Source organism: Cannabis sativa, chromosome 9 (genome assembly GCF_029168945.1).
Source record: "Cannabis sativa cultivar Pink pepper isolate KNU-18-1 chromosome 9, ASM2916894v1, whole genome shotgun sequence".
Classification (NCBI taxonomy): Eukaryota; Viridiplantae; Streptophyta; class Magnoliopsida; order Rosales; family Cannabaceae; genus Cannabis; species Cannabis sativa.
The window spans coordinates 32,450,320-32,470,925 of NC_083609.1; the positions used below are offsets into that span (position 1 = coordinate 32,450,320).

Here is a 20,606-nt window from a genome sequence, read left to right on the forward strand (position 1 = left end):
TAGGTCCTATTTATAGAACATAGCAACCCTGACAGCCACACAAACGATTTTCCAGCTGTACAAAACTTTCTTAAAAAAAGTCCTGATTTGCAGCATTAGAATCAGGTTTTGCAGTAGCAGATCAGGACCAAAAAAGAAACTTTCCAAATTGAACCAAGATAACAAATTTGGACTTCAAACTTGCCAAATAAAGATAATTTGATTTGTTCTAATAAAGAAAAAATTGAAATCATCAATTAGAAAAAGGGAATGTCAAGTTTCTCAAAATTAGAGAACTTTCTATAAGAGAATTTCTTTTTACAAGAAGTTTCCAAACAAAGAAAAGTCCGGTTGAAAAATGATTATTTCTTAAGATAGAAAAGAGCAATAAAATGCACAAAATCAATGTAATAAAAATAATTTAAATGCTCAATAAAAATCCATATTAATTAAAAAATATTTTGACAACTAAATCTCCAAAAAAGGACCTAACAATCTCCCCCTTTGGTACTTTAGATAATCAAAATATTTTTAATTAACCAACACCTACAAAACAAAGTTAGCGAAACAAAAATAAACCCCCCCTCAGAAGCACAACATTAAACAAAAATTCAAAGCTAACTTTGACCAAAGATGAACATAAACACAAACCTCAACTCCCCTGGACAGTTGAGTATACAATTAAAAATCCAATTACTCCCCATTTTTGTTTATCTATAAGCGCCAAAGACAAAAAGAAACTAAGATTTTCTAAAAAATAAGATCTGAAAAACAATCATGATCAACAATTTAACAAAATATAAAGAATAAGAAATTAAATTTTAAGAGGAAACTCATCAAAAATTTACCAAATAAAGCACATGTTGATACTTACCAAAAGAAAGACCACTGATCAATTTTTCTTAGCCCAAAAGTCAAGTCACATGACACTTTTTTTTTTAAATATTATTATTTTTTTCAAAAAAAAAAAAAAAAAAAAAAAAGACTAAAATATTTTATACAAATGATGATGTGTGCTTGGTGTGTGGAAAGGAAGCAGAAACGTTGGAGCACTTGTTTATCAAGTCTATAGGCAACAATAAGTATCTTGAAGAGATAAAGAGCTGGCTACAATAGAGGAATTCAGCCACTACAACAAGTAGTATTCTAAAACCCATACAAAGAAGTAGAGTTTTGATGGCCTGAAAAAGATATATACGAGTTCTATTGCCGCACTAATTCAACGTTTGTAGATAAATCGTAATTAGACTTATTGGAACCAACAAATTTAGAGACCAAATGTAATGATTACAACCATTAAAGTAAATTTTCAAAGTATAATATGTACACGCCAGAATACATACTACAATTGTAAAAAAGAGAGGGGAGGTTTTGAAATGGTTTTCAGACTCAAATGGTACTATTAGGATATAAATTCAAGTTTGAGGCAACATAATCTTTTCTATTTCATAAAAAGATAATTTCTATGTGAAAAATACTATTATAATTTATTAACCAATTATAAATGGTTATTAAACAAAAATATGTTAGATACTCTTAATTTGAATATATAAACATACATAATAGTATTACATAATTTGAAACTAAAAATTGACACTTGTAGGCGAAACTTAATTTATATTAGGTGGTATATTTTATTGTTAGAATTTTATACCCTAAATAAACTTAATTTAATTTCATTATAATCTTACTTACTTTTAGTAAAAATAAAAAATTATACCTTAAACTTGTCATATGCTTTCTTCGCATATTTTATACATGATTATATGTTTATATGTTTCATATTTCACAGTAGAAAGTAATTGTGATTATATGTTTCAAATTATTTAGTCTCACGATTTATCACTGCACTAGATTTATACTAACGTAATAACCAGCAATAGGGTTTGCTTACACTTGAATAAGTGGAATGTCTTTTCCAAACTATTAGTAAAGTAAACAAGGAATGGATGTATCGGTTATACATCAAACTGGACCGATATTAATAATATGAAAGATATCGTAAACTTACCGTTATATCTTTTCTAAGTCAATATCACTTAGGGGATCATAGATCATTTGATCTCAATCTTGAGATGGTTAAGGTCTAGCTTAGTTGTATTGTACGGGTTCTTTCACTTGTTAATTACCAACTTACCCTTAGGACTAGCCTATACTTACATATTGGGAACTCAATAGTGTAATTGACTAGGATGTTAATCATAAATATAGACATCGATCTATAGATTCTATATTTATTAGAAATGAAAGATGGTTTCTAGAAGCTTAGACTAACACGATAAATGATAGAGCACTTATTTCGGTAATTATATTAATGTCCCAAAATATCATTTACAAGTAGCTAAGTATTTTAAGGATAAAATACATTGAAGGGTAAAACAGTAATTTTATCTCTACTCAATGTAAACCGTCTATAGAAGATCAGTAATTGTTATGATTGCACTACAACAAAAAGAGCCTTTTACTTCAGTTTTAAAGTGACACATAAGTAATTTGCTTCAGTTTGTGTAACCGATGTTATAGCTATAGACGCAAATATTGATTTTTTTTTGCTTTAATTTCGAACCGACGCTAAATGTTTTTTTTTCTTCGGTTATGAACCGAAGTAAAAAACAAAGTTTTATTTCAGTTCATAACCAAAGAAAAAAACCAGTGCACTTACGCTAATTGGTTTTTACTTCGGTCATGAAACGATGTAAAAGAATTTTTAAAAATAAATAAAATCAGAACCATCGCATCACCACTACCACCACACTATTATACATCTCACACCACAACATATACACATATTTAAATAACCATTTAAACCCAAAATGCACAAGTTTAAACCACCGGACCACCACCACTGCACCACAAACATCGCATGCCACCACCACACCACCACCCATGGCTATCGCAAAACTGCAACCCTAAATAAACAGCCAACATCAAATGAGAAAAGGAGAGATCGAAAGATAAAGAGATCAAAAGGGGTGAAAAGAGAGACATTACTGTGATATGGTGGGTACGTGGGGTCCATCTGAGTCAATGGTGCGAGCGGTAGCCTTCATCATCTGGGCTCCATCATCAGCGGTCTGTCATAGAAAGAGAGAGAGAGAGAGAGAGAGAGAGAGAGAGAGAGAGAGAGAGAGAGAGAGAGAGAGAGAGAGAGAGTGTGTAAGAGAAGAAATGGGGCGACTGAGGGAATTAGGTTAAATTAGGATATATATAAGTATGGTTTTTTTTAAATGGGTCGAAGCTCAATTTTGGGATTTTTTGTAAGTAATTTACTGTAAGTTCATAAACCAACGCAAAAACCCTTCAACTGAAATGTTGCGTTTGAGCAAAACCGACTCAAATTCAAGCCCACATTTTTTTTAAAAAAAAATCATCTTTAGCGCAATTTTTGTTTTAGTGTCAGAGTATTACTCAATGCAAATTAGTTATTATTGGCATTGGTGAAAAATCAAAGAAAAAAAGTGAGGGTTGGTTTTTGTGTCGGTTAGCCAGTTTGACTGAATAGTTGACCGACGCAAAAATCTCTTTTTTGTAGTAGTGTTGAAACAATAGATAATTCATAGCTTATCTATACTAGGTGTATAGAGCTATGTAATCAGGAGTACAATTCTGAATCTATAGTGATGTTAGGAGAAATTAATAAGTTAGGAAATTTACTCGATAAATTTTAAAATCTGCTTATTAGAAGCTTGATTACATAGACCTATGGTTCCCACATTATTTGAGATAATATCATCTTGTAAACTCAACTAATTAATCTTGTAAGTCAATTAGAATTCAAAAAGAAACCATGTCTTATTTGAGAATTTTTACCAAGTTTTGGCGATTTTGAGAAGATGAGTTTATTTGTTAATTAGTACACTTTGTGGGTCTTATTAATAAATATATTTAAACTGTATTTTATTTGATAATTATTTATAATTATTAAAATAAAATTGGTATTTAAATAATCAGCTGAGATAAGATTTAAAATTAAAAAGAACACATTAGTTTCATTGGTTGAAATAAAATGACAAAAATCTAACTCTAAAGCTCATGATTGAATTCAACCCTAGTATTAGATTTCAACCCAAAACTTTATTTAAGTCAATCTCATCTAAATCTAACCCTAAGTGAATACCTATATAAAGAAAGAGAAAAGAATTGAAAAAGCTAATAAAAAATGTCTCATCTTGCTCTCTTTCTTAATTATTTTCGAAATTCACTGAATACTCTATCAAAATATTCTTCAAAGGTCATTTGAGTATGAACCCACATTATTCAAGTTGATACTGAGGCCATTGTGGAAGACTGTGATGAACACAATCGAAAGAGAAGAAGATGCAGATTCAGTTCTTGATTATACTTTGCGACAGAAATGAACAATGGTTATAGAAATGAACGGAAGGAAACATTATATTCCCCTGCAACTACTGTAAAGATCTCTTAAAACCTTTTGTGTTTATTTTATTGTTTTAAGTTTATGTATTAGGATGTTAGATTAGTTATAATCTAACACACATGAGTAGTAAATTAAGATTCTAGTAAAATAATTTCTAATACTTATATGTATATTTTAATAGACCATTGCTATTGGTTGGCACTAATAGTGTCTAGGACTACTTAAGAGTAACGTCTTGCAATTAGTTAGCGATATTTTTTAAAATTTATTATATTAAATTATATGAGATCTAATATTTAATTGAACAAATTGAGATATCATAAATAACAAGATCCTTTTACATTTCTTATTTTAATAATAGTTTCGAAATTTTTTAGCACATAATTGAAGTTCATTACCCATATTTTCGGTGTGATAGTTAATTATATATGAGCATGCAACTCACACAGCTTCAAGCATTTATATATAATGCGACAGTTAGCTGCCTTGGGTCAACTTGCGAAAACATTTAATATGGTCGCATGCACTGCAGCAGCTGCAGCTACCACTCTACTTTTCTGTTATAGTAATTAATAAACCAGCTGTCCCATTTGTCTTAAGCCACATCATTACAGACCAAGCCTTAGCTGTTGTTATTTAACTAATGGCAATCAGCTCCAAATACTACCTGAAAAATGCCTCCAATAAGGGGTTTATTGACAGGATTTTTAGAAGTTATGATTTTTGGGCTTCCAAACCTGCAAAAATCTTCTTAAATTGATTTGGTACGTCATATATTATATTATATTATAATAAATACTTGACCCCAACATTAACTCCAAGTCAGGTCCGGAGTCCAGAATCAGGGATCTGGTCTAGGTCCGGGTGGGAGTCTTGATCCGGGTCTCGATCCTCATCCTGGTCCGAGTCACTAGATTCGGATCGAAAATTTGGGTTGATCCCATATCTTTGTAAATATTATAATATAAGCTATATACAGACCAATTGATATGTACTTAATAACACAACTTATATTGTATTAAAATTTTTAGTCGTAATAATTAATACAATATATTACTTTATTTAAACATAATATTATTTATAAATAACATAAAATAACTCAAACCAGTTATAATTAAAATAGAACCGGCTCTATAATAGTATTATAATGAATTAAAACAAATATCACGAAATAACTCAAACCGGTTATAACTAAAATAGAACCGATTATATAACATAATAAATACAAACAAGTAACACGCAATAACTTAAATTGATTACAATTAAAAATAAAGAAGAAATCAGTTCCTAAAATATTGAAATATAAATTAAAAACAAAAATAGTTTGACAAGAAAATACTTCATAATACATAATACCTCATAAAACCGGTTATAATTTTTTTTAAAAAAAAAGTGGGGATCAAATGTCTCAGATATAATAAAAATAGAATCGGTTCTATAACAAAATGAATAAAAATAAATAACACAAAATAACGCAAACCGGTTATAATTAAAATATAACCGGTTCTGTAACATAATGAATAAAATTAAATAACATAAAATAACTTAAACCAGTTATAATTAACAGAGAACCAGTTCTATAATAGTGTTATAATGAATAAAAATCAATAACATAAAATAACTCAAAACTAGTTATAACGAAAATAGAACCTTATATAACATAATGAATACAAACAAGTAACACACAGTAATTCAAACCGATTACAATTAAAAAATAAAGGGGAAATCAGTTCCTAAAACATTGAAACATAAATTAAAAATAAAACTATTTCTACAATAAAAAAACCTCATAACACATAATACCTTATAAAACTGATTATAATTTTTTTTAAAAAAAAAATAGAGATCAATTTCAAAAAATATTAACGTATAAATATGAAAAGAACCTGTTCCATAACAAAATAAATAAACACAAATAATAACACACAATAACTCAAATATAATATAAGGAAACCGTTTATATTTATCAACTAGTTAAAAGTTTAAGACAAAAAAACTAGTTTCGTAAAGCAACTAAGATAAAAACTCACACACAAAAACCAGTTAAATAAAATAACTTAAACAAAAACTTCCATTCAACATGCTCCAATCCACAAATAATTACAATCATATCATATCTACCTCAAAAATACTCATTCATTATGCCTATATAACGATTCTATTTTAATTATAATCGATTTGAGTTATTTCGTGTTATTTGTTTTTATTTTTTATCATATTGTTATAAAATTGGTTCTAATTTAATTATAATTAGTTTGAGTTATTTTGATTTTTTTTGTTTTTATTCTTTATGTTACAGAACCGGTTATATTTCAATTATAACCAGTTTGAGTTATTTTGTGTAATTTATTTTGATTCATTATGCTATAGAACCGATTCTAATTTAATTATAATTAGTTTGAGTTATTTTGTTTTATTTATTTTTATAATTTGTGTAACAAAATCGGTTATATTTCAATTATAACCGGTTCTATTTTTGTTTATATTTGAGACATCGACTTTTGGTGACTTTTTCTGGTGACGGTGACTTTTTTGATGACTTTTCTGACGACAGTGACTTTTTCAGTGACTTTTCCGGCGATTGTGATTTTTTCGACGACAATAATTTTTCCAGAGACTTTCCGGTGCCAACAACTTTTCTGGGAAAACTTATTGTTGTTTACAAATATGAGATTTCCATCTTTTTTTACAAAAATATGGCATAAAAAAAAACTCATATAAATGTAAAAAAAAACAAAAAAATCCATAATCCCTTATCTTTATTTATTTATGCCGTAAAAAAGTAAACTCTTATAATTTTCCCATATATAGTGTAATTTCTACTACTTAATATTATAATTTATATTGTATTAAAATTTTTAGTCTTAATAATTAATACAATATATTACTTTATTTAAACATAATATTATTTATTATTTAATATATATAATACAACCCTTATACGGCTTAATGAGTCCTAAAAGAACTTTTTTTAAGAGTTTTTTCATTTGAACAAAATTTATACAAAGCTAAAAATATTAACAAACCCAAAAACGTCTTCAGATTTTGAGAGGCTCAACAAACTCTCAAAATCATAAAATTAGACGTTTTATTTAAAATTAAAAAATTAAATATATTTTATTTCTTAATGTTATACCCGAAATTCGACTGGAGGACACGTGTCAAGATAAAGGGAATGTGAATTGATGTCATATCTTTTTATGGAATAACTAATTAATTGTGTAAGTACTAGAGTATATTTGCAACCCGATGACTGTAAAGTTTTAGGCGAGGAATCATTTTTACACTTCAAAACACATTTTTTTTTTTATATTTTTATGGAATTCTACTTAGAAACCAATTGCAACTAGCAGAACAACCTAAATCGCAACTAAAAATCGTATAGTAACCCACATAGAAACCACCGAAGAAACCACTTTAAAAACCCAAACTGTAAATTTGAAAAAAAAAAAAAGTTAAAAAAAATAGTAAATGGGGTAATTTCCCTAATAATTAATACTTGATCAAATATTTTTAATGTTCATGTATTGAATTGCATAATCAAACTTTAGGAAAATAAGTTGTTTATAAATATGATTTATTTTGTTTGATACTTTGCATGGAACCGTCACTAGTCTTGGGCTACTATATGCTAACCCATGTAATCCTTCATCCTGGCCCAAGTGGTTGTTATTAATTTTGTTTTTCTTAAAAAATGTCAAAAAAGTTATGGGCTGAATTTTAGTTGGGCTTTTAGAAACTTCTTTTGTGAAAACAAAACAGTAAAGTAAATACCCTTGAAAGCTAGAGCGTCTTATTTTTCACTTTTCTTTTTTTTTTATCTATCAAATAGATGACCAGTAGTTGGAGGGGAAAGTGCAATACCCCTACTGCTAGTGTCATTTATTAAGGGCTAGTTTGGCACAGTTGTGCTGTGGGAAAAAGCAGCTGTAGCTGTGCTGTGAGAAAAAGCAGCTGTAGCAAAACTGTAGAAAAAAGCTGAGCTGAGTGTTTGGTAAATTATAAATTTTAAAGTAACAATCTATTATAATGATAATAATATAATTTAGTTTATTATAATCACAAATATGTAAAAAATTATTTTATAAAATATTTTATTTTTTTATATATATTTTTAAATTTTTTTCAAATATAAATTTTTATGAATTTGATAAAAAATAATTTATAGTATTTGTTTATTATGTTTTATCAAATGTAAAAAAAAAAATAGAAACTCAAGTATATAAGAAAAATTCTAGGTTGATGTTGCTTGTTAATATTAAAATAAAATATAAATTATTTTTTTAAAAAAAAATAAGAGATTTAATAATTATTTATTTTATTATAATTAGTTTATTTTAATTTTTTTTTATTTTTTTAATATGTAATAAATAAGTAAATATGATTTTAGTACAAAAAAAATTATTATAGTCTTTTAATCAAAACAACTTTTTCTAAAAGTTGGGTTGGAGTAGCTTTAGCTTTTAGCTGTAGCTTCTTCAAAAATTCTTCAAAAAGTTGTTTTTTGACTGTTTGCCAAACACATTTTTTTCACAGCTTTTTCAAAATGCAGCTTTTTGTTGGGTTTTATGCCCTAAATAAAACTCATTTCAATATAATCAGATTTACTTATTAATATAGATCAGAAATAACATTTAATGTTGCATGGTTCACATGATTTATTTCATGATTATATGTACATAATGTATAAATTCATCTGAAACCCTTTTCACATACTTGATCCTGTTTATTGTGCCGTCAACACATTGGAAAGTAAACATGACTATGTGAATAAAGTTTCCTAGATTTATCAAACATAGGGTTTTACTGATATGATAATCTACAACAGAGTTTACTTGCATTTGGAGAAGTGCTATGTTCTTTCCAGAGCATTGGTTAAAGTAAAGCTCAGGTTGGATGCATGGAGTATGCATCGGAAGGGACCGATATTGAACTTTGACTTAGATTTATTAAACTTACTGTAATATCTATTCAAGTCAATATCGCCTAGTTGATCCTAGATCAAATGTTCTTAATCCTGTTATGATTACGCTAAATCTTGAAAGGTTATTCGTGTTCTTTGATTTGTTAGTTAAACCTACTTTTAGGTCAGGGTGATACGTACATTTTGGGAACACAGTAGTGCAATTGAGTGGGAGCGCTAGCATAAACATGGAATCTATAGCTTCTATCTGGCGAATAGTAAGCAAAGGATGATCTCCTTCGAGCTTGACCAAACGAACATAAATGGTGGAGTACTCATTTCACATAAGCTGAAATATCATTTATACGGGGTTAAGTGTTTTAAGGATTAAATACATTGTAGGGTTTAACGGTAATCTAATCCCTTTACAGTGTAGATCATTCATATAGAGGATCATTGATCAAATTAGGATTATAACAATGGATAACTAATGATGTGTCTATATGGTGGAACATATAGAGCATTCTATATACTGAGAGTGCAATTCTAAGATCTATGCGTGGATTCAACGAAGAATTAATAAGTTAGTGAATTTTAGTGCTAAATTCTTGATCTACTTATTGTAAGCTCGGTTATATAGACCCATGGTCCCCGCACTAGTTGAGATAATATTGCTTTTAAGACTCATATAATTGGTTTTGATTAATCAATTATAATTCTCAAATTAGATTATGTCTATTTGTGAATTTTTCACTAAGTAAGGGCAAAATTGTAAAAAAAGAGTTGTTAGGGGCATATTTGTTAATTATGATACTTTGTATGGTTCAGTTAACAAATATGATAAATGACAATATTATTTAATAATTATTTATAGTTATTAAATAGTTAGAATTGGTATTTAAATGGTTGAATTAGAAAATTGGCGTTTTTGAGAAAATCAGATGCACAATTGAGAAAACTGCAAAATCCAAGTAAGGCCCAGTACTGTACATGGCCGGCCACTTGGTTTGAATTTTTAAACTAATATTTTCATTATTTTAATGCCAAATAATTCAAACCTAACGCTAGTGGAATGCTATAAATAGATAGTGAAGGCTTCAGGAAAATTACACTTAAATTTTCTATTTTTCCTTCAGAGAAAAACCTGAGCCTTCTCTCTCCCTATCTTTGGCCGAATCCACTCTCTTTCTCTTCCTCATTGAGATTTCGAAATTCTTAGTGTATGAGTAGTGCCCACACACAGCAAGTGATACCTCAATCATAGTGAGGAAGATCGTGAAGAAAGACTTTCAGCAAGAAGGAGGTTTCAGCATCAAAGATTCAGAGAAAGAGATCCAGGTTCAGATATTGATAATGCTCTGCTACATAAAGGAATCAAGGGCTAGATATCTGAACGGAATGAGTCATTATATTCCGCTGCACCCAATGTAAGGTTTCCTAAACTTTATATGTGTTTATTTCATCGTTTTAGAAAGTTCATATTTAGGGTGTTAATCAACATACTTGTGAGTAGATCTAAGATCCTGGTAAAATAATTTCCAACACTTTTAGCTTTTTTAAAAGCTGTGCCAAACGGGCCCTAAATCCATGTCAGATTTTTTTTAAAAAGAAATAATTACTTTCCTTATAATTGTTTTCAGCCATTGGATATAATTATACAACACTCAATCGTTATGATCAAAGGAGAGTAACATGTTACTCTCCTTAACAAGCGTGACTGAATCGTTTGTCTAATATTTAATTAGTTTCTATTTTATTATATACAATGGTGACATATAATTTTATTGTCATTGTATATATATTTCAATTGTGGTATATTATTTTGTTAGTATAGTATATATATATATATTAATAATATATATATTTTTTAATTATTATTGTTGGTATATATGTTTTGGTGAATGGTATATGTATTATTTATTGTACGATATATCATTTTTTTAAAATAATATTTAAGTTCGATTTTCTATTGTACTTTTGTTGACATTAGCATCTTATATGTTTTTATTTTTATTTATTGTTATTATATATATTTCGGTTATAAGGTATATATTTTTTATAAAATGATATATAAGTTTTATTGTATAGTATATTATTATATTTTGTATCATGTTTAATTTTTATTTTATTATATATAAAGGTGATATATAATTTTGTAAGTATAATATACTTATTTTGTGGTTGTATATAATTTTGTTAATATAGTATATACTATTGTTTTAATAATATTATATTATTTTATTTTATTTTTTATTGTAGGTATATATGTTTTGTTGTATGATATATAGTTTTTATTGTCTATAATATATCATTTATTTAAGATGATATTTAGTTTTTATTTTATTATATATAAATTTTTTGGTAAGTATATATAATTTAATAGTAGTATATATAATTTTGTTAGTATGATATATTTATTTTTTGAGTATTAATTTAGTATTATTATAATTTCGTATATAATTTTATTAATACGGTATATTAATTTTGAATGATACGATATATCAAATATTATTGTATATATTTAATGATTTAATATATTTATTCGTTTTTGTTACAATATAATGATATGTAATGCTAAAAAAATTATATAACTTAATTTAATTATTATATATATATTTTTAAAAATAATGTGTAGTGTATATATATTTTTATAATTTTTATTAGTTAATTTATTATATATATTTAAAAAAATTATTTAAAAAAAAAATACTAATTTAATTTTCAAATTTTGTACCATTTTTCAATCTTGACCCAATAAAAAATACTAATAGTTTTTGCCATATTTGTCAACATGTGAAGTTCTAGACAATTATTTGGTCCCATTTTTCTCTTTTTTATGTTTCTATTTTTTTAATTGTTTTATTCTTCTCTTTGTTGTTTGGAATCTCCTACAGTCTTACATACTATGATTGAGATACCACTTGATGTGTGTGGGCACTACTCTATCACTCAAGGATTTCGAAATTGAAGAAGAAAAAAATAGAGAAGGTGGCGGCTAGAAGATTTTCTCTGAAGGAATGAGATGCATCATCTTTTCCTGAAGCCATCACTACCTATTTATAGGTAACCACCTAGGTTTAGGTTAGATTTATTTGGCATTAAAATAATAGAAAAATAAATGGTAAATGCTTAGTGTGGCCGGCCATAGGATGTTGGATTGGGCCCACTTTACAATTTTGCCATTTTGTCATTTTTTCATCCCAATTTCTCAAAAACGCCAATTTTCCAATTTAACCACTTCAATGCCAATTCTAATTATTTAATAACTAAAAATTAATTATTAAATAATATTGTCATTTAATATATTTATTATTTTAGACATATAAAGTCTCTTAATTAATAAATAAACCTAGAATCTCTTTTCTTTACAATTTCGCCCTTTGCTTAGTGAAAATTCATAAACTAGACATAGTCTAACTTTAGAATTATAATTGATTAATCAAAATCAATTAACTGAGTCTTACAAGCAGTATGGTCTCAACTAGTATGGAGACCATTGGCCTATATAAACCGAGCTTCCAATAAGTCGAACTGAATTTACCAAGTAAATTCCCTAACTCATTAATTCTTTATTGAATCCACACTTAGAACTTGGAATTGCACTCTCAGTCATATAGAACGCTCTATATGTTCCACGATATAGATACACTATTAATTATCCATTGTTATAATCCTAATTTGATCAATGACCATCTAATAGATGATCTACATTGAATAGGAACTAAATTACCGTTACACCTTCAATGTATTTTATCCTTAAAACACTTAGCTCCGTATAAATGATATTTCAGCGAAGTGAAATGAGATCTCCACCATTTATCTCTGTTTAGCCAAGCTCGAAGGATATCATCGTTTCACTTCTAAATTCCTATAGAAGTTATAGACTCCATATTTATGTTAGCGCTCCCACTCAATTATACTATCATGTTCCCAAAATGTACGTATCACCCTGACCCAAAAGTAGGCTTAACTAACAAATCAAAGAACATGTATAATACTCTTGAGATCGAACCTAACCATATCAGGATTAAGATCATTTGGTCTAGGATCAACGGGTGATATTGAATTGAATAGATATTACGGTAAATTTTAATATATCTAATCAAAGTTCAATATCGGTCCCTTCCGATGTATACTCCATACATCTGATACTAGTAAACTTTGCCAATGCCCTGGAAAGGACATACCACTTATCCAAGGTGTAAGAATACCTATCGCTGATTATACCATGCCAGTCTAAATCCAGTGTTCTGACAAATCAGGAAATAAACTTTCGAACATATAATTAAGATTATATTCCACTGTGCTGACAACACTATAATCATTAACAAATTCATATGTTCTCGACTTAAATAGAATTATACATTATATATATAATCATGAAATAAATCGTGTGAACCATGCAACATAAAATATTATTTCTGATCTTTATTAATAAGTAAATCTGATTATATTGAAATGAGTTTTATTTAGGGCATAAAACCCAACGCTCCGCCTCCAGGATGTGCCTGACACATGGCTCCCGGTCTTCACAGTCAGAGTCGGAGTCATCACCTTTTTGTCTCCGGGAGACCCGCGCAATGTCTTTTCGGAGTATGGCAAGCTCAGCCATGATTCCTTCATTTAGCGTTCACGTGGAGACCGCGGGCACGTGTTTCTTTTGGTCTGGGTGATCCCGGAGGTCACCGTGTTTTTCATTAATCTGATGTCTCAGATCGACGGGAGGGTATTTTTGGCCCCTTCTTGCTCTCCTTCTAGGTTCCTGGTGCAAAGAAACGCTCTTTCGGTCCTCTCGATCCTGAGGGCCAAGACTCCCTTTTTGGAGTTTGCCCCTCATCGGACCTTTCCCTTTCGGGAAATCTGAGCGGACCTTTCGCGGATCCTGCACCTTTTTCTTTTTCCCAGGTTTGGAAGTAGGGTTTTTATGCTAGTTCCCTTCAGAGGGATACTTTATAGGGCTAGGTTCCCTAGACTTCTACTTTTGGACACTTGGCGAGGACTCTCTTGGTGTTTCTCCAAGTCCTGCAGGGATGGCTTTATGATGCACGTGGATTCCTGCTGCCTCCATGGCTTTTTGCATGGCAAGCATCACCTCTTGCATCTTTTTGTTTTGTTCTTTTTGGGCTGTGATTTCAACTTCGTGATTAGCAGCCTTTTGTCTCAAGAGCACTAGTTCTGTGTAACTACCTTCGTCATAGGCGTCATACTCATCAAAGTTTCCTTTGTATTCATCGTCGTGGGTTCCTTCTCCTTCCTCAGAGCCCACGTTCACTCTTGAGGCCACCTCCTCATTGTCGGGATCTTGGGCGTCTTGAGGATTACGGGGTTGACGCGTGTTGCGAGTCTCCACCATTGTTGTTTTGTAATATTACTGTCTACTTGTAGACGCTTCCTTCAGCTCTCAATGAAAGCACCAAAATATTGACCGAGGTTTTCGACAACCAATATAATAATATATACGAAAGTTGTAAGAAGTTAATGCACGAGATTTTACGTGGTTGGGGCATTAATGAGCCTTAGTCCAGGAGTCTTTGTTATTTATGAGAGTATTTATTACAGAAAATGTTCTTGGTGACTTTTCTCTTTTGTTCTTATGAAACCCAGAATTCTCGACCCCTGCCTTAATAAGTTTGGGGGGTATTTATAGTGTTTTTGGGGGGTGATCCCTAGAACCGAGGTACATGTCTTTCTGTATTATTCAGTAGAGACACACATTCCCAATGAATATATCATAGGAAATGCATGGTCTAAACCCTAGGTTTTTTAGGGGTTAGGTGGATGTAATCCATTATCCTCTCTTGACTGATGTGATTTCTCATAAAGTAGCCGTTACTAGGCTCATTAATCATAGCGTAATAGCTGCAGAAGGGGGGTTACGCCATCAGACTTTAATACTTATGGCAATTCCAATACGCCTTCTCCCATGCGGCATTAAAGGCGAGGTGACTATTTAGATAAGATTTGATACCTCCCGGAGGTGCTTTGTTATAGCTTTGCCCTCCGGGAGCATGTGGATCCCTTATACCTTCTCCGGGGGGCATGCTTCTTGTTGATCCTTTTGATTAAGAAGACTTAGTCGAATTATCTCAGTCTCTCCTTAAATCCACGTGTCACAGCCGTGTTGGTCCACGTATTATGGACCAAATTAAGGGCAACAAGTATATACAATTATTTTTAATAATATTATATTATTTTGTTTTATTTTTTATTGTAGGTATATATGTTTTGTTGTATGATATATAGTTTTTATTGTCTATAATATATCATTTATTTAAGATGATATTTAGTTTTTATTTTATTATAATATAAATTTTTTGGTAAGTATATAATTTTGTTAGTATGACATATTTATTTTTTGAGTATTGATTAAGTATTATTATAATTTCGTATCTAATTTTATTAATACGGTATATTAATTTAGAATAATACGATATATCAAATATTATTGTATATATTTAATGGTTTAATATCTTTATTCGTTTTTGTTACAATATAATGATATGTAATACTAAAAAAATTATATAACTTAATTTAATTATTATATATATATTTAAAAATAATGTATAGTATATATATATTTATAATTTTTATTAGTTAATTTATTATATATATAAGAAAATTATTTTAAAAAAATACTAATTTAATTTTCAAATGTTGTACCATTTTCCAATCTTGGCCCAATAAAAAATACTAATAATTTTTGCTATATTTGTCAACATGTGAAGTTCTAGTCTTCTAGACAATTATTTGGTCCCATTTTTCTCTTTTTTATGTTTCTATTTTTTTATTTATTTTTTTAATTGTTTTATTTCAGACGCCGAGCTTAGCGTAGCTGGTTTCCATGTTAGAAGGTATAAAATCATATAATTGTCTTATGATTGACTTTTGATTGAAGTTTTCCATACCAGTGCAGTGCAACGCCTTTCCAATGTATCCCTTCACATTTATAAACAAACCCATAAATGAATAAATAATAAATAAAGAAATCGCATTCCCATCAGTTTCCATAATCAGGACAATTTGTCAACAAATACATTAAATAAATAATTTATAAAATAGGTATCACATTCAAATACGGCAATGCATTTTTGGAAATTCTCAAATTTGGTGTCTCTTTTATTTGTGCTTCTTGCTTTGTTCTACTACTATCATACTCATCAATTCTCTCTTTCCATCAAAATGGCCGAAACTGAACAGACCCCCAAATCCATATATGACTTCACTGTGAAGGTCTTTATTTCTTCTGCCTTTTTTTTCCTCAAGTATTTCTGTTTGGAGTGTCATATGATTGGTTAAGATCTTTAGAAAAAGTTCTAAACAGAATTTCTCTTGTGTTTCTGTTTTTTGGGGTTGTTTTGTGCTCTTCTTGGAATTTTTTTAATTATTATATTTGTTTTAGTTATTCTAATTTTGTAATTGGATTTGATTTCAGGATATTCGTGGAAATGATGTGAGTCTGAGTGAATATAATGGAAAGGTCGTTCTTATCGTCAATGTTGCTTCAAAATGGTACCAAACATACTCTTTTGCATCAATATAAATTGCTCTGTGTTGTTATCATTTCTTAAGTTAAAATATTTATGCGAACAATTTTTTATCACTAAAATATAGAAACATTTAAGAACATTTGTGACTCTGTACGATTTTGTCTTCAAGATATGCTTAAACAAGTAACACAAATTTCTGAAGGAATAGAGTTTTATTGCAATTTGAAAGACTTTTACAGCAAATTTTGGCAAAATGGTCTTTACTCTAAGATTAAATTCGCTTAACAGTGTGGATGAATTTTAAGTTTTCAAACTTTTTTTTTTTTTATGAATGGCTATGTGAAAGTCAGATTAACAGTGATACAATACAACTTTGATTTTTGTTAATTTAAAGAACCATTGGACTGAAGATGAAAAATGAAATCCATGTAATTTATAAGGAATATTAAAAGTAAAATCCATGTAATTTTGATCAGGTAATGCTTGATTCTGGTTTAAATTAGGCTCACGGTTTGCTCACAGTAGGTATTGGATTTTATTTCTCATGATGATCTACCTAAGCAATGTTAGAGCAAATTAAGTACATACTGTTTGCTTATATATGGAACCTCTAAAGAGGGACCACTTTAATAGTTTTCTAACAGCAACAACTCCTTTTCTCTATGGTACTTGTGTGTTCAACTTGATTTTTGTTTGTCGCATTCTTTATATTTTTTGTTATCTTTATTTTGCAGTGGTTTAACACAGTCAAACTACAAGGAGCTGAATGTTCTTTATGAAAAGTACAAAGACAAAGGTACAAGACTCACTCTAATGCCAAATTGCCAATGTTTATTATTTCTTTTGATAATAAGTTTTAGCTGGGACTTGAGACGGTTGAATTTGTCACGATCATGTAAATTGTTCCTGGTAGGTTTCGAGATCCTGGCATTTCCTTGCAACCAATTTGCTGGACAAGAGCCTGGAAATAATGAGGAGATTCAAGATGTTGTATGCACAAGGTTCAAAGCTGAATTCCCAATCTTTGATAAGGTAATCCTGATAAATGGAAAGGAAAGAAAAGCAAAAGCAAGCTTCTCAAAGATTTTGTCAAAACCAATTTGAAACTTTATAAGTTATGCTGCTTTATCTCTGAAATCATGACATATTGCAAGAGATAACTTGTATTCATAATACTAATTCACTGAACTGTTTATGCAATTAGTTATGCAGAGAATCTTAATATTATGTTTGCCACTACTCACGTTAAAGTAAATATGTAAATGTTCATAACAAAATATTCGTGTATGCATGCATTCCTTTCTGGTTTAAAAAGTTTGAGTTGATTGTATTAGGTTGAGGTTAATGGGAAGGAAGCAGCTCCCCTTTACAAATTCTTGAAAGCCCAGAAAGGAGGCATCTTTGGAGATGGAATTAAATGGAACTTCACAAAGTTTTTGGTAAATAAAGAAGGGAAGGTTGTGGAGAGATATGCTCCTACCACAGCTCCTCTCAAAATTGAGGTCAGATTAAGTTATCTCATTTACTCTCACTCACTCTGAGGAAGCATAGTACATTGTTCACACCCAACTTTGTGTTTTCTTTCTTTATGCAGAAAGACATTCAGAATCTCTTGGAGGCCTCCACTTCCTGAGAGCCAAGGTTAGATTATGTTATCATAATTTCTTTGTTTACACACACACACAAATATATTCATAATCAAAGATTTCTCTGGTTTATATGCAAGCTCTCATTTTATAAAATAAGTCTCAAGTGAAAAGTGGTGTTTTTCTTTTTCATAGCCTTGGACCTACTCTGGTTTTCCTAATTACAAATGGTTAAGATTAGAATAAATAATGCAATAAGTTATGTGGATGTGAAGGATATATATTCATGGAGAAAGGTTTCCTCCTACACAGTATCATTTTTATAAATTTTTGGATACAGATTTTCTGTAATATTGATCCTGTTCATTGGCAAATGTTGTCTATTCTTTTTTTCTTTTTACTCAAAAATAAAGAATTTTTAAAACCATTGATCAAGAATGATGGCAGAGATGTTTTATGTGGACTAACACTCTTTATTTTGGATTTGCAGGAAAGAGTTGCTTTCACCATAAAATGTGATATGACTATGCAGATGTGTCAATACTGTTTCTTCATTTATAGACTTGGTGTTCTTTCGTGTTTCGATCATTCGTTAATAAACCTTATGTACGCCTTGCCCTCTTTATCTATACTAGTTTAATTTATACTCGGTGAAATGTACGTATTGATTTAAAATAATTTATTTGAATAATTATCATACAAATTGTGAATTATGTGAGTTTATCATATGTGATATTTAGACAAAAATAAATAAATACATAGATACTTTATAATTAAAAGCAAACTATTACAACAAGGAAGATAAAACTAATAATAAATTCATATTTGGAGGGTTTAGAAAAAATCATATTTGAAAAATAATATGTTAGAGAATTGGGTTCGGCCCAAGGAAGTGGCCCATTAACTTTGGACTTGGGAACTTTGGGAAAAGAAGCTCTCCAACAGACCCAAAGGGAAGACCACGGGCACAACATAGAAATGGAAGTTGCAACTGAAGAAACCAGCACGGGAACAATGGTTCCAGCCGATGGCTCTGCTGGAAGAGAGAGAGAGCGTGGACAGAGAAAGCGCGTGAAGCCCAGCTGGATGAGGGAGTTTGTTAGGCTTGAGCGACGCTGAGCAACTCGACCCAAATTTCTATTTTCTGTTGTAGTTTTCAATCTGTTATTTGAAAGAAGCTTCGGCTGAGCTATATAAACTCTAAATGTAATTGATGGCATTTTTTATGCAAAGAAATACAAAGCTGAGAGGCAAATCGGAGTTGGGCACTGACTCGAAGAGTGCGTACTGTATTATTGGTGCTTTCATTGATTTTACTCACAATGAAGAATGAGGAAATTGCTGGGTTACTTCAAGCAATGGAGCTCAATTTCAAACAGCATTCTGATGCTCAATTTCAGAAGTTTTCTGCCTTACTGGAGCAGCATGTAGCTAAGACTGAAGAGAGGTTCACCCAGTTGCCGCAAGCCAGTTCAGAGAACTCCGAGGGTCACGATGGGACTGCGAGGGAGTCTGGCCAGTCGAACACTAGGAGGACAGGGATGACAAGGGATCATCAGGAGGTAAATTCCCTACTCAAGACCTTACGGGTCAAGGTACCCAGGTTTGATGGAGAAAACGTTGAGGATTGGATCTACAAAATCAATAAGTTCTTCGATCTGCACAAGGTGGATGATGAAATGCGCTTAGCGATGGTCGCGTTTCACTTGGAGGGGTCACCTTCAACATGGTTTCAATGGATGGAGAAGGGAGGGGCACTCACTGATTGGTCTTCTTTTATCCGAGCACTGCAACAACGCTTCGGGACATCGATATACGATGATCCTTTTGGAAGGTTGTCGAAACTGACTCAAGCAGGCCGAGTTGCTGATTATAGGGCAGAATTTGAAACTCTTATGCCTAGAATCACTGGAGTCTCAGAGGCGATGTTCCTTAACTTTTTTGTTTGGGGGTTGAAAATGGAGATACGGCGTGAACTCCTTCTGGCTAAGCCCATCGATTTGAATGATGCCATGGCAAAGGCTCAATTATTCGAAGAGAGGAATGACGATTTGGGAGGCCGACGGAAGGTGGATCTGCAACGTTCACCTTGGTACAGTAAGCCCACGGCGCCAAGTACAACAACGACTACCAGCTCCATAGTTCCGTTTAAACCAGGTATCACTCCACCACAGTCATCAGTTTCGAGCATTTCCCCATTACCAATCAAAAAACTATCACCAGCGGAATTGAAAGAAAAAAGGGACAAGGGTCTCTGTTTTACTTGCGATGAG

The 20,606-nt window shown here is 30.5% G+C and overlaps 1 protein-coding gene across 1 annotated transcript; it reads left to right on the forward strand.

The window, feature by feature from the left end:
• The first annotated feature begins 16,156 nt into the window (after positions 1–16,156).
• Positions 16,157–19,043, forward strand: LOC115724148 (probable glutathione peroxidase 2). Its single transcript, XM_030653612.2, has 7 exons — positions 16,157–16,490; positions 16,693–16,769; positions 17,482–17,543; positions 17,661–17,779; positions 18,082–18,249; positions 18,342–18,388; positions 18,824–19,043. The coding sequence occupies exons 1-6, from the start codon at positions 16,341–16,343 to the stop codon at positions 18,378–18,380; spliced, it is 615 nt and encodes a 204-aa protein (XP_030509472.2). The 5' UTR covers positions 16,157–16,340; the 3' UTR covers positions 18,381–18,388; positions 18,824–19,043.
• The last annotated feature ends 1,563 nt before the right edge of the window (positions 19,044–20,606 follow it).